Below are 16,017 nucleotides of genomic sequence, written 5' to 3'. Positions count from 1 at the left end.
ATGTTTCCTCTCCTGCAGATCTTCCTCTGAGTGTGGGTAGCGTTCTTTACCATAAATCCCTCAGAGCTTTCCTGTGTCATTGCATTGCTACTGGTACAGAGGTCCATTTCATTCGATTTTACCACAGTATATCAGTCTCTGTGTACAATGTTCTTCTGGCTCTGTTCCTTTCACTCTGCATCAGTTCCTGGAGGTCTTTCCAGTTGACATGGAACTCCTCTAGTTTATTATTCCTTTTAGCACAATAGTATTCCATCACCAGCATATACCACAGTTTGTTCAGCCATTCCCCAATTGAAGGACATACCCTCCTTTTCCAGTTCTTTGCCACCACAAAAAGCACAGCTATAAATATTTTCGTACAAGTCTGTTTATCTATGATCTCTTTGGGGTACAAACCCAACAATGGTATGGCTGGATCAAAGGGCAGGCATTCTTTTATAGCCCTTTGAACATAGTTCCAAATTGCCAGCCAGAATGGTTGGATCAGTTCACAACTCCACCAGCAATGCATTAGTGTCCCAGTTTTGCCACATCCCCTCCAGCATTCATTACTCTCCCCTTCTTTCATTTTAGCCAATCTGCTAGGTGTGAGGTGATACCTCAGAATTGTTTTGATTTGCATTTCTCTAATTATTAGAGATTTAGAGCACTTTCTCATGTGCTTATTGATACTTTTGATTTCTTTACCTGAAAATTGCCTATTCATGTCTCTTGCCCATTTATCAATTGGGGAATGGCTTGATTTTTTATATAATTGATTTAACTCCTTGTATATTTGAGTAATTAGATCCCTGTCAGAGTTTTTTGTTATAAAGATTTTTTCCCAATTTGTTGTTTCCCTTCTGCTTTTGACTGCATTGTTTTTGTTTGTACAAAATCTTTTTAGCTTAATATAATCAAAACCATTTAACCTCCATTCATTTCTAAGAAGCAATTTCAAAAGATTGCCACCTTTAAGATATTTCTAACTAATTTAAATTTGTATAATTCTCATTCAAGGCTTTCCCTTTGAAGGCAAACCCTAAGCTTGGCCTAACTAGCAAATGCACTTTTTGTGCCAAATTGCCAAATTCCTAGATAGCAACCCCTTGAATCCAAATTTTTAAAAAGATGCCAAAGGATACTCCTCACACATCAACAAATTACATTATTCTTTCAGAATATACATTCCAGTAACAACACATTTCCAAGGATCCCTTGTGGTCAAGCCTCCTTTATACTCTGGTACCTAACATCCTGCCCAATCCCACCCCCTGGAATTTCAGCATTTTTATAGATAGCAAAAGAGTATTTATTGTTCAAGTAGATACTAAGCACAATGACTCCTTCATTCATTATAAAAAATACTTTAAAAAAAAGAATTTGACAGGGAGATGGACAGGCAGGAAGATACAACTGCCCAATAGAAATGTCCCTGAAATTAATCATTCAACTACACATATGGAATATATGAGAGTTATGAAAGTTAATTTCCCTATTATAATGTAAGTTCTCTGAAAGCAAGACTGTTTTTGCCTATTTTGTATTCCAAAACTTAGCACAATGTGCTGACTCAGTTGTTGATTAGTTCTTACTGACCCGCAGCCTTTTCCAAAAGCTTTCCACATTTAGTCTCTTTTATGGTCATAGCTAAAGGCAGGAAAATAGATTAGCAGGTCTTGTAACAAATACCACAATAAGGAAAAAAGAGGGAGAGAGCTGGAACAAGATCCTAGACTATTTTATACCTCAGAAATCAGTAATCACTACAAATCAGAGTTTGAGTTATTGTCTAGACCAGTGATGGGCAAACTTTTTAAAGAAGGGGCCAAAGGAAAGGAAATGCTCACCTGTCAGTCTGTTTCTAAGGCAACTCTTTTGAAATTTCATTGTATTGTATCCTACTCATTATATTCGTCAGATTAGGAAGAGTGTCGTGTGCCAGGATAGAACATTTCAGGGATCCGCATCTGGCCCATGGGCCGTAGTTTGCCCATCACTGGTCTAGACTTAATTGTTCATGTAGATAAAACTTATATGTCTGTGTGTACGCAGATCTTTCCTTTGTTAAATATTTACTAGCACAACCCTATAAACATTACTTTAAATAAGTAGCAGCACAGTAGAAGGCTAAGGACCAGAGCTCTGTTGAATGTAGCTAAGAATGGTAAGAAGTAACAATTACACACTGATTGAAGGTTTGCAAAATGTTTTACAACTATTATCTCACTTGAGCCTCACAATATCCTGGGGAGAAGAAAAAAATGGGATGTCCAGCTGTTACAGCATACCTGCAGGATGAATCGCTGTTTATAGACATATTCATGGTCCATCACAGGTCTTTGAGTATCAACACACATGTTGAACTGCGTGATTCGATTTTTCAGTTCTTCATATAACTCAGCTACCTGAAAGAACAAGGTTATGTTTAAGAATACTGTTCTCTGAATTAAAATCCTTAAGATATACACTTGCAAAAAAATGGCTTAACACCAATGCAACTACCAACAATTTGGAAATTGGTCTTGATCAAGGACACATAACAAAACTAGTGGAAATGCGCATCAGCCAAGGGGGGAGGTGCGGGGGGGGGGTTGAAGGGGAAAGGTGGAGCATGAATCATGTAACCATGTTAAAAATGAATATTAATAAATGTTAAAAAAAATGTAACTGGGAAAATTTAATTGGGAAATATTTAACAAAATAAATCAACAGATACAGTTAAAAAAATGGCTTAAGTTCCCCCATCAAATTCAAAATCTTTAGATTAATCTTGTGCTAATGAATTCCATACATACAAACATGCATACATATATGTGCTAACATATATGCATATATATCCTATCCAAATTTGACTTCAGCAAATCCAGCAAAGAAAAATCTCTAACAAGTCACTATAGTAAAGACAAAATAAGCTTAGAAAAGAATTCTCAGGGAATTAAAAATACAGACAGAGATTACACAGAAAATAAAATATGGTAAAACATACATATATAATATACTATTGTATGGTTTGAATTATATGGTTGTCCTAAAATCTAGAGTTTGAAAATCTTTTGAAGGAATTTTAAGAGAAGACACTCGTCAGGAAGATGAATCTTTGGAAGAAGGTGCCATGGAGATAGATGCCTGGAGAAACCACACGCTGCATCAAAAGATCCAGAATAAACTGAAGGGGGTTAAACACATTTATTCTGAATGTAAACTCTTATGCCAAAGGGGACTGTCCCCTAATTGTTTTTTTTTGTCAATGCATCTATTATTGTTTTTGTTTTCTTTCTTTATTTCACTCTTGTTCCCAGGTGGATATAATTTCCCCTTAGAAAAGGGCAATGTTTTTATACACCTTTAGTGGGAGAATCCTTAGATATACATTGGTGTTTTGAAATGATTCATTGGGGAGACTAGGCATGTTAATCTCCCAAGACCCTCAATTGAGGAAATTTCAACATACTTGTCTCCCAACAGAAACACAAGGGGGATTATGAGAGGGGAATTTGTATTTTTATTTGATCAATCAGAGATTTAAACTTCCCTTCCATTTGTTTTGAATTTGGGTCAATCAGCAGCCAGGGAATTGATTCCACAGGCACTGCCCCCTGGATGGTGCCAGGCTATTTGAGGAATTTTGATTGGTTCCTGGGGAGTGACATAAGAGAACTAATGGTGCAGTAAGGATTTATAAGAGGAGACCCGGAAGGAAGCTGGGGAGATTATTTTCTGAGGCTGAGATTCAGAGACACACTGAGTTGCTAGGCTCTGGATTATTAGGCTAGGAAATTTCACCTCCTTTTTATATTTCTCTCTTATTTTCTTTTCTTATTAATAAATTTAGCTATTAACAATTCTGTGACTTAAGGGTTAATTACAATTTTTGGCGACCACCTATTCTAACCATTACACTGTAATCTTCCCCACTGCTATCAAGTATGTATGCCCTCTTCTGTGTTAACTGATATTCCTTTAATATCTTCCAATTCAATGCAATTCATTAATACAGTTTTAAAATGACAGAACTATATGATAGTAAAATGTCTACTTTTGGGGAAATAGGTTTCTCTATCTTAACTGATATTCCTATAAAACCTTACAAGTTAACATAATTCATTTATATAAATTTAAAATTTAACCTAGAAGACAGTAAGATGATCTACATTAAGTGGAAATGGGTTCACAACTGGCCAAACATCAGCTATGCTACTCAGCTGCTTCTTTCTTTTAGGACAGAGGTTGTTAACCTGGGATCTATGAAGTTGTTTTGTAATCTCAGTGAAACAGCTTGTCAGCTCCAGGAGGGGGCGGGAGAGGGGAGGAAAAGAACATGAATCATGTAACCATGGAAAAATATTCTGAATAAATAAATTTAAATTTTAAAAAGTAAACATTTTATTCATCTCTAGATAAAAAGCTGACAGTGCAAATCAAAGTATTTTTTCTTTTCCCCCTTTTTTTGGGTTGGGGGAGACAAGGGAGGAAATGGTTAATGCGGAAATTTGAATTGCATGCTACATATTTGGAATGGGTTTGTTTTTCTTGACTTCTCAATGAATAGAAGTAGAGGAGTAGCAAGAATTCAGAAATGAAAATAATAAACAAAAAACATTTTCAAAAGAAATCTCTGCTAATTTTGGAAAGAATAGTCTCATTTACATAAAGAAATCAGGTGCCAGATTGCAAGGTGTGGAGAAATGAGTGTGAGGTGTAGAGGAAATGAGGAGAGTAAATAGTATGAGAAACACAATAAAAGAGAGGAGACATAACACAATAGCTTGAAGGAATGGTAGGGTCAAGAGCAAGATTAAAAATGGAGAATTCCTGAGCACTTTTTTTTTAAAGCAATAAGGAAAGTGTCAGTAGATAGGCAATGACTGAGAGAGAAGATAAACTTCTGTAGAGGATACAAGGCTTAGAGGTACAAATATAAGGGCTGACAACAATGGAGATAAACCACTTGTTGTGAGGAAGATTAGGTAGTAATTAATTAAGTATTAAGGATGTACCTAGCAGGAAGGTTGGAGCATTCTAAGATGGAATGAAGGAGCAGGAAGGTGCTTGTGCCCTGAGAGGGACCCCATTAAGGGTTGGCATCAAACTGTTGTTAGCCCTGGGAGATCTCAGAGTAGAGGACACCCTGCTTCCCGATTTCCCTGAGATCCTGTGTGGTGGTGGCATCTAGCAAAGAGGACAAAACCTACAGAGCAGCACCAAGAAGAGAAGTTTGGGATCTGGTGGACAGCATCTCAAGCACACTCTTTCTTCTTGGATATGTTGGACCACCTAAGCTTTTGCCATCCTGATCATCTGTGGATAACTGTGAGAAATCCCAAAGCCACCCTCAGCCCATAGCTGTGCTAGTCAAACCCTGGCTGGAACTAGGTCTGATGCAGCCTCCCAGAGACTCCATTACTGCTCCTTTGGCCCTGCCAGCTTAGATCACTAAGATTAGAATAGAGAAGTCCTCCCCTTGCCCTGTGGTTTTGTCATTAGGTTTTAAGTATAGAAATCCCTTTCCCACCTTTTAGTTACACATAATTAAACCAGTTAAACCCTTTTACCTTGCCTGCTTGTCTCTAGACTCTGGCCTAGGGGAAGCTGTGTGACAGTTAAGACCAACTGCCATTCCTGTGTTAATCCAGTAAACTCTGGTCTTTCCATCCTGGTCCAGTCTCTCCTACAACCAGTGTGTGTACCTACAACTATTTGGATTTATTGTAACATCCCTGGTGCCCTCCATTACCTATTTTCACACACTTCATCAAAGGCTGGAATAAAGGAGGGGGAAATATATGGGATGCTATCAGGGAGTCTTGAAGAATGGGGGGGAAGAGGGAGCTCACAGGAAATAGCCTCCATTTTCTCACTTAAATATGAGTTAACGCCCTCTCCTGAGGAAAAGGGAGAAGTGTGGGAAGCCCAGGGAGAGATGAGAAAGTTTGGAACAGTTGTCATGGGGACTATAATTGAACTAATCAAGGAATGATAAAAGAACTGCCTTGTTACCATGAGGACTCAATTCAAAGTCAATGATATAAATCTGCAGTGGACATTACTGGCATGGTAAGTTGATCCAACATCATTTGGCAGCACATGAATAGAAATCAAGGCAGATAATGGGTAATATAGGGCTGTGAGCAGCAACAGGGCAAGAAGACACGGGATTTGAGACTAGAGGATGACATATAGTTAAACTTATTCATTACATTATTCATTACATTAGAGTCCAAATTGGGAAGGAGGAAAAATGAAGCAGAAATCCAGGGAGGAATTAAAAGAGATCAATTTGGTAGAGAAAAGAGATCAAACCAGTCCTCTCCACACATACGCAGAGACTCTTATAGAGGCTCACAATGAAAGGTGTGGATAGCTCAGGAGCCCATGGAGCACCACCTGGTAGTCTGCAGATACTATACTCCTAGCAGCTCTTCAATCATTCCTCTTAGGATTAATAGGTAGCAAATGCTTGTAGGAATGGACACACATGCTTTACACTTAGAACTCAGTGCAGGGCAGAGAAGTCAAGAGGCCTCAGTTAAACTCTGAACTAATCTTGGGCCAGTAACTCCATTTCTCTGGTTGTTCACTTCCTCATTTTCACCTGTAACATGAAGGGTTTGAACTTAATAAGCTCTAAGGTCTCTACCAGCTCTAACATTTCATGAATATGAACTCCTGTATTGTTCTTATATTATTAGTTAACCAAGTCAAAAGTTGTTTTTTTTTTAACAATTAGATCATAAGCTATTTTGAGCTCAAAGATCATTACCTAGGTTTCTCTGAATCATCTACAATGTCTCGAACACGGGTCCTAAAATATTTGAAGTTTGACTAATAAAAAACTATGTAAAAGGATATAGCATAAGTGAAAAATACTTACCTCTCTAATTCTCTTGATTTGAATATAATTTAACCGTCCCCAGTCAAGCTCATCCTTTAAAATTATACAAATGCAAAAGTCAGCAATAGCTAAAAAAGGTACCATAATTAAAATTTTACTTTTAAAATTTGTTTCAATCTATTTTTATATTTATTTAAGTTTATTTAATTTAATCTATTTTTAATTGATCCAGCAAATTTATTTTTATACCTGTTATGCTGACCAATGTCATTAATCCTTCTTCAGGTTAAAAAAAGAACTGTTTGTCCTAATGACCCAATTCTCCATGAAAGCAAAGATAAAATGTACTTTCATATGCACAATAAATTGTTTTTTCATTGTTCCAAAAAAATAGTGAAAGAATTTTCGATTGTATCTATGACTTCAGTGTTTTAACAATTGCCAGTGAAGAAACGTCATCTATCAACTTCATCGATCACTGTGCAACTAATATAGTCAGAAGAGTGACTGGCCCAGGTTCACACTACCAGGATATGTCAGGCAGGTCTTGAATCACGGTCTCCCTGACTCTAAGGAAATCTATGCATCACATCATTCTGTATCTCAGTGAAGGAGAACAGTTTAAAAACAAGGTCTAAAATTTGGGGAAAAAATATAGATTCTTTGATTTAATGGCAGGTGTTTACCACAAGATATGTAGATTTCCTGATACACTAGAACTAAATCAGTTGCCTGCCCTTGCAACCAAAATTTTATGGCATAAAATGATAAATCATAACCACAAGGGCCCATTTGGGACAATATCCTAAAGTAAATATACCACAGACAACAGGAATTTGGGATAACTTTAAATGAAGCTGGCTAGATTTTTATTTTATAGCATAATGGAAAGACTATTGGACTTCAGAGTTTGAGGATCTAAGTCCTGACTCTAATTTTTACTGTACAGCTTTAAGATTCAATTTTCTTATATCAAAAATAGGACTAGTAAGTATTTCTACTAAGTACTTCCAAGGGAGGCAGTTTGTCATAGTAGAGAGTAATGGATTTGAATTTAGGGACACCCAGATTAAAAAACCACCTCTGGCAATGATTGGCTGTGACTGTGGGTGACTCTGAGCCTCACTTTTACTCTCCAAGAATTTAAAACTATTTTGGATGCTCACATATTGATTAACAAGACTGGTGTGAGCTAAATGTTTTATAAAATTGTAAAGTCTACATAAATGTAAGCTACTATTATTGCCATTATCATAACTGTTATTGCCAGAACCTTTAGGACTACCCTTTAGCACCTAGCCCATCTCTCACATCTTAGGATTTTTGTGCCATCGTGTTCTGATTTAATGGATAAAAGAAGGACAAAAACCTTCTGGAATCCCCTCTTACATCATTCAAAGTAATATACAATAAAGCATACATGTACAATAAAATAACTCACCTTTGGATGCCGAAATTCTCCTCTTTGTCTGCAGGCCTGCCAAGTCTAAAAAATTTCCCACAGATTCAAACATTTCATTAGCTAATTGTACTGTGCACAAATTCTATACACAGTTTGACGAGAGAAAAAAGTTATATATAGTTCTTCAATTAACAAAAATATTGTGAAATTAAGAACATGTACTTTATGAAGTAAAAATGCAATTAATATTTTAATTAACTTTACAAATATTTTATTAATTTTAGCATCTTATGAGTTTAATGAATTTCTGTGACCAAAAAAATTAATTCTCTAACAACTGTTGATAAGCCTTTACATATTTAGATTAGGCTCAAGATAGCAGACATGAGCTGTTGCTAGGATCAAATCTGAAGCCCTTCTACCAGAGCCTGATCACCACTGGCATTACCTTTGAGAAAACAGGGTCAACTACCATGAGTTTTCACAAGTAAGATTTATGTTAAGTACTCACTGAATGAACTCCCACTGGGAAATCTGAAGCTTTATCCACTTAAGCAAAAGCTTTCAGATCAGAACTTTTTAGAGATAAAACTAACAATACATGTCCTTGTTAAATTATTTTTAACACTAGAGAACTTACTTTAAATGCTTCAACAAGAGCAATACAATCACTCTTACTGTTGCCGGAAAAATTCATTTTATTCCTATGAATTAAACAAAAAACTGTCATTCAAAAATCTTTTAGGTAAAAGGACACTAAAAATATGAGTATTAAATACCTATAGCCATCAAGATGTTGTCTGAAAGGCATTGCAAAAAAATTCTTCAATGAGAGGGCTGCAGCTAACAAAGGAGAAAGAAAGAGATGAACTTCTTTACAGCGGTGATACCCAAAGTATTTATATCCCTTTTTTTGGTTCTTATACTTACCTATAATAAGGCATTCTTCTAGACATCCAAAGACATGTCCAAGTACTATTAATTTACCAAGTTGCTGATCCACGGGAAGCTGAGCCAAAACTCGTCCTAAGAAAGTCAGTTCACCATCATGGGGATTTTCTTCTTCTCTCTGTCCGCTAACAGCAAGTGCTCCTACCTTTAGAAAAAGTGATATTATTAGCAATATATGTAGGGACACATTACTTTATATGGTATAACATAAATAGTCCTAAAATCTATGGAAAGATATTATTAAGCAAATAAATGCCATACCTAGTAGATAAGTTTTAAGACAGCTCTGTCCCCCCACCCTAAACAATTTCACTCAAAATGGACCAGATATATGCTACTATCCTAGATACTATAGAACCTAAATAATATATATTTGTTTCTATGGAAATGTATTCTGAGGTCTAGTTTAAGTGGCCAAGTACAAATTTTCCGAAGTTTAACAAAATGCCTTATATTTAGTTATTTAGTCAATTTTGAAACCAATTGCCAAAATTTCTCTCTGCTGTAGCCACAGGTGCAAAAGATTAGACTATCACCTCTATTGTCAAAGACAAGAAGATGATGTTGAGGCTAAGATGGTGCTAGAAAATTTTTAATATTTAATTTTTTTTACAATTACATGTAAAAAATTTTAACCTTTGTTCGAAAATTCTGATTTGTTTATTTCAGGTGTTCGTTAAAAAAAGACAACACAACCACATTTGCTCTATGACCAATACTTCAGTTGTATAAGTTTAGGAAGAGAAAAATGGAAGAAACAAACTATGAAATGTGGGCAACAACAAAAATGGTCAACAAGAATGGAAAATCATATCATATATGACATCGTTTGTCTTTTTGACAATCAGTAGTTAAAAAGTTAACTCCTGTGTAAGTAGAACACTATACAAATCAAACACCAACAAGCTCCAGAGCTTCCCAGAGAAGGAGTAGAATGCAGATGGACAGTGCAGACCAAGGTGTTCAGCAAACTCCCTTCTGCCTTGCTCGAGTCACAAATCTAATATTAAGAGAAATGCAAATCAAAACAATCCTGAGGTTTCTCCCTACACCTTGCAAATTAGCAAAAATGACCCAAAAAAAGGGGCAGCAATGAAATCTTAGCTTTCCCCATCAAGAAAAGTTACACAAAGAATCCTACCTCTTTTAGCAGAAGGATAGTCCGTTCAATATCACCAAGGCTGGGTGGAGAAAGAGCAGTTGCCAGCAAAGCTCTTGGCTCACCCATATCAAGCAACTTTACTTTTAATATTGTACTTCCTAATGGGCAGCGCTAAAAATGAAAAAAATAAAATGAAAGTTAAACTGAATAGTAATAATGGGCCACTTTTTTAGCTTTAATATTTAATCTCTTTCCTCTTAACATTACCACAAGATAAATAGCCAAGATAATCCTTCCCTGTTGTTGCTCCCCATATATGTGTGTGTGTGTGTACTTTCTCAATCAATAGCTACAGTAATTAAAGAGAACTACAAGAATAATTTATACAATAAAAACAACAAAATAGAAAGAAAAATAACTTTAAAAAAACTTTAGAAGTCTTTTCAAGATGAAGCAAGCTTTCCAACCCCTGACAAAAAGGTGGAACAATCAAAATGTAGAATGAAATACCATAAATTCTGAAGGGCATGGAGAAATTTCCTATGTTTGACTATGCATATTGTCATGAGGACTTTGCTTTTATTTTTTGTTCAGCAGGGGAAGTAGAGTTAAAGACAGAGAAAATAAATCATTATAGGGGAAAGAAAACTTATTTCAAATCCTTTGACCAGAATCTATTGGAAATGGCTTTCATTTTTATAAATTTCAATCAATTCCTTATATATGTCTGATATATGAAACCTTTATCAGACAAATTTGCTGAAAAAACTTTTTCCCCACTTTTTTTTCTTTTTTCATTTTAATTGCACTGGGTTTTTGTGAGAGTTTTAAAATTTTATATAAATAAAAATTGTTCATTTTATCTTCTGTGATTCCCTCTATTCCTGTTTGGTCATACATTTCCCCCCCTACCAATAGATTTGAAAAGATATTCTAGGGCAATGACTTTTGCAATTATAGGAACTACACTAAGTATACACAAACTGTAATGTGTGTCAGTGAAAAGAGGACTAGAATCAACACAATCCCAGGTCCTTAAGTACCAATGTCTATAACAGTTCACCTTTTATTGGTACTTTAGAACCTGTAAAGTGCTTCCTTTATTTTCATTAACCCTGCAATGGAGAGAAGTTTAAATCAAAATATGGGAGAGACATTTCTGCAGAGGATGAGAGTATAATCCAGGTAACTGATGCAATGTTTATAGAATCCAGACAAAAAAAATTCTTGTCTTTTGACAAGAAGAGTCAAAGGACTACAGCAATTAGGGTTAAATGACTTGCCCAGGGTAACAAAGCTAGGAAGTATCTGAGGCAAAATTTGAATCCAGGCCTGGTCCTCTATACTGTGCTACCTAGCTGTCGCTGTAAAATACATGTCAATAGTATTGTCATTAAAAGGTTGCTCTCAAATATCCAAATAAGGGAGATCTTAAAGTGTTTGATAGCAGCAATCAATACGCTATTAAATTGTATAACAAATTTCTGTAGTTGTTGGTTACAAAAAAAAAACATGTTCTTTTTTTCCTAAACATTGATTAATATTCATTTTTAATATGGTTACATGATTCATGCTCCTACTTTCCCCTTCACGCCCTGCACTCCCCACACCCATGGCCGATGCAGAAAAACATGTTAAGATACCAGATGGGAAGGAAGACAGATTGGTCCTTTTGTTGTGCAAGTTTAAGAGAATGATTTTACTTATGCTCCAAAAGAAGAGCACATAAACATGATCAGCAAGGGTACACAAAAGCAATCGCAAACAATTTTCAATCCTTTAGAATAACTGGTAGAAATTCCAGGATTTTGTGTCATAAAACAAGAAACAAAAAATGAAAGAATTGAATTTCCAATCTTTTAATTACCCTATTTTTAAAAAAGCATAAAAATGTCTTATCTCAGAGATAAAGAATTTTCCTAACTTCCAAATTAAAATTTGTTCATCCACTTTATTGTAATAAAATATGATTATTTTCTGATTGTTAATGAAAATCGTCAATGAAAAAATAATTTTGAGACAAAAAAAGAAATTCTTACCAGCATCTCAGGAACTACATGATCTGGGATACAATTTATCCAAAAGTCCTTGTGGATCAGTCTATAACAGTATCCTTTAGAAACACGCCCTGCACGACCTTTGAGTAAAATAAAAGATTAATTGATACAAGTTACATGTATTTTGACCAAAACCTAAATAAATACATATATATTTAGGGAAATTGTTTTCCAATTTGATGTTATAAAATAAGGAAAATGAGTATTAAGAATTATTATAAATTAACACTTTATATTTCATCAAGTCTGAAAGATTCAACCAAATCAATAAGCAAGACTACTTGTTAAGAGTAAATTTCTAAACATTTAATAAATGTATTTTGATAACACTATTTCTGAAACAAAGTTTATATATCAAATATTTTCCCATTTTCTATCAGAATACCAGCTATGTGTTCATACCAAAGTAAATCTGATCCTAGCCTAGATAAATGAAACAAGCATCATAAAATATATAAATCAATTCATACAACTATTTTAAAATAAAATCCTTATATTACTTATATTACCAACATTTAAAATTAGCATAAGTTGTAGTAACTGTTAGGTATAATTAGCTGAAAATGTAGATGCATCATTTATGTTTGTCACTTTCTTCAAACCATCTCAACCTTTTAAGAAAGAGGCAGGGCCTAAAAGGATCACAGCTTTTTTTTTCCCTCTACAATTCTACCATCAGTTGTATTTAGTAGCTTTTTCTCAGCTTTTTTTTACCTCCTTGATCTTTTTAGGTTGACCCAAAACGTGTAACAAACTGGGATGGAACTTTTCCAAATGTAACTCTAGATATTATATCTTAAAAATTTAAATTGATACTTTAACTTCCTTTGATAAATGTAGTCAAAGGAAGACCAGGTTCTTTTATCCTGAAAGCCTTGCTAATTGTTTGCTTTACAATTTAATTTTGTTGTTTTAAGTTCATATGTTAATCTGATCAATATCTTTCTGTTATATTGAATCATTTTACACTAATGTGATTTTTTGGCTATTAGATAAATTCTGTTCATGATTTTATTGGACATCTCCATGACTGTACAAAAGCAAATATTGTAAAAATGCATTCAACTTACCCAAACCCTTTCACGAGATCACATGTTGCCTTAACAGTTTTTCATCTTATTTTGACAATTGTATACAACCTTTGGAGAATTTAATGAGTTAAATATCTCAATTGATTTTAAGGAATCTTCAGAAGCAATCTTTAGATATCTAGTTTTATTTGCTTGCCTCTGAGTTGTTTGGAACAAGAAATGAGGGTCCACTGGTAGTTGAAGAGATGCTATGACACTATTTTATTTCCCCACTTGCACATTTATAAAAATGTAATGGATGAGAAATCTGAAGTGATTTTCACTATTTACTCTGCTCCATGTGAAATGGGCAGGGCATTTTGAAGACAGGTATGTAAACTGTTATAGTCCCATATCAGAGGGAGCAAGATGCCCAAGAGGTTTAGTTACCCTGTAATGGGTTATAATCCCATCTGGGAGATGTGAAGGATTTTATATATGTGTACTCTTCAGATTATTGTATTTCCCACCAGAAGGATCTAGACTTTTTGGTGATATTTTAGACCCACAGTTTTGCTTTTTTATCAGCTTTGGTTTTTTTCCTAGGCTCTGCCTCTTTGTGGATGAAGGTAGTAATAGATTTTATTAAAAATATCTCTGAGGGGGGGGCAGCTGGGTAGCTCAGTGGATTGAGAGCCAGGCCTAGAGACGGGAGGTCCTAGGTTCAAATCCGGCCTCAGACACTTCCCAGCTGTGTGACCCTGGGCAAGTCACTTGACCCCCATTGCCTACCCTTACCACTCTTCCACCTATAAGTCAATACACAGAAGTTAAGGGTTTAAAATAAAAAAAAAATTAAAAAAAATATCTCTGGGGGCAGCTGGGTAGCTCAGTGGAGTGAGAGTCAGGCCTAGAGACGGGAGGTCTTAGGTTTAAATCCGGCCTCAGCCACTTCCCAGCTGTGTGACCCTGGGCAAGTCACTTGACCCCCATTGCCCACTCTTACCAATCTTCCACCTATGAGACAATACACTGAAGTACAAGGGTTTAAAAAAACAAAAAAACAAAAAAAATATCTCTGCCAAGGTTTAAAGATTTGCTCTCTGTTGAATTTGTAACAAGTATACGTTTTTAAAATATCACACAGAAAGTGGCTATATAGAAATTCATGTGAATCCTATATAATGAGTTTGCTTGCTATTGTCATTAAATGTGTTATTGCAATTCTGGGGAATTTTGGTACTTCTTTGAATGTGTATCATCTACTATATTATTGTTTTTAGAAATCTGCTATTTTGTAAAAGTCATTTGCACTCACAGTATTTCATGGCCAAGTTTTTTTTTGTTTTTTTTTTAAACCTTGTTCTTCGGTGTATTGTCTCATAGGTGGAAGATTGGTAAGGGTGGGCAATGGGGGTCAAGTGACTTGCCCAGGGTCACACAGCTGGGAAGTGGCTGAGGCTGGGTTTGAACCTAGGACCTCCTGTCTCTAGGCCTGACTCTCACTCCACTGAGCTACCCAGCTGCCCCTCATGGCCAAGTTTTAAAAGAAATTGGATCTCATTTTTTGGGTTTTGCTAATTGTAAGCTACACATTTTTTTTAGACCCTTAACTTCGGTGTATTGTCTCATAGGTGGAAGAGTGGTAAGGGTGGGCAATGGGGGTCAAGTGGCTTGCCCAGGGTCACACAGCTGAGAAGTGGCTGAGGCTGGGTTTGAACCTAGGACCTCCTGTCTCTAGGCCTGACTCTCACTCCACTGAGCTACCCAGCTGCCCCCTACATTTTTTATTTTTTAAAACATTCTTTTTATTATTCTTTTTCCTTGTACATGCACAATACAGTTTTAAGTTTCTTTTTTTCTCATTTTTGTACTTGAATACATTATCAATATTAATCCTTATTGAGTTTACAGTAATATAAGTTTAATATAAATATATATTTGCTATAATATTAATGCATACTCAAAAGCTTTAGACTATTATGGGACTATGATTAATGTTTGTTTCTGATTCCAGGAGAAGAGAACAAAAGAGCCACTCTACAGTACAAAGAAGCACAAGATCAAGGAGACCAACCAATCCCAAAGGGATTGATGAGAATATGCACAGTGTCTAGGAGCACAAGGTCAAAAAAGACCAGACCAATCCAGGTAGAACTGATGAATTTCTAAACCAATACTAAAGGACTTGAACCTAGTGTTTGGGTTTTGGAATTGAGGCTGTTCTGACATATATTAGAGGCCAGCTTTCCCTGAGCCACATCCTAGTCAAGTATCAAAAGTGGGCTATCATCCTGGCTCCCCTTATCCCTGAGAGGGAAGGCAAATCAGACCAGGGAATGACACTTCCCTTTTTTTCACAAATCAATAACCTGTACCAATCCAATTCTATGCTCAACCTTAAAAAACACAGGATATCTCACCAAATGACAAAGATTATTACTCCAAGTTGGTTATGTTTACAAGAGCCATTGGGGAGACCACTCTCCCTTGACTCTTGCGGGGAATGTGTTATTGGAAATTTTGGGGTCCTTGAATACATTTCCCATGAGCCCACTGGCTCCCTGTTGTTACATAATGACATAGACAGAGGGATAAAACTGAGAGGCTACAGTTTCACTTCCTCTTTGCTACCTATCGCAGCATGGTGAGAGCTGGGAACAGTGGGGCTTTTGAAC

General features: G+C 35.8%; 1 protein-coding gene across 1 annotated transcript in view; it reads right to left on the bottom strand.

The window, feature by feature from the left end:
- TDRD9 (tudor domain containing 9) overlaps positions 1-16,017 on the bottom strand; it is a 208,212-nt gene that overhangs the window by 39,224 nt on the left and 152,971 nt on the right. The window contains exons 15-22 of the mRNA XM_044659911.1: positions 12,312-12,409; positions 10,312-10,443; positions 9,150-9,315; positions 8,999-9,062; positions 8,860-8,923; positions 8,259-8,303; positions 6,857-6,910; positions 2,274-2,390 (exon numbers count right to left, since the gene is read on the bottom strand). Coding sequence (XP_044515846.1) covers positions 2,274-2,390; positions 6,857-6,910; positions 8,259-8,303; positions 8,860-8,923; positions 8,999-9,062; positions 9,150-9,315; positions 10,312-10,443; positions 12,312-12,409 — 740 coding nt within the window. The remainder of the gene's footprint in view (positions 1-2,273; positions 2,391-6,856; positions 6,911-8,258; positions 8,304-8,859; positions 8,924-8,998; positions 9,063-9,149; positions 9,316-10,311; positions 10,444-12,311; positions 12,410-16,017) is intronic.

The sequence above is a fragment of the Gracilinanus agilis genome, chromosome 2, assembly GCF_016433145.1.
Source record: "Gracilinanus agilis isolate LMUSP501 chromosome 2, AgileGrace, whole genome shotgun sequence".
In the NCBI taxonomy this organism is placed as follows: Eukaryota; Metazoa; Chordata; class Mammalia; order Didelphimorphia; family Didelphidae; genus Gracilinanus; species Gracilinanus agilis.
This window is presented reverse-complemented; position numbering and strand designations above follow the sequence as displayed.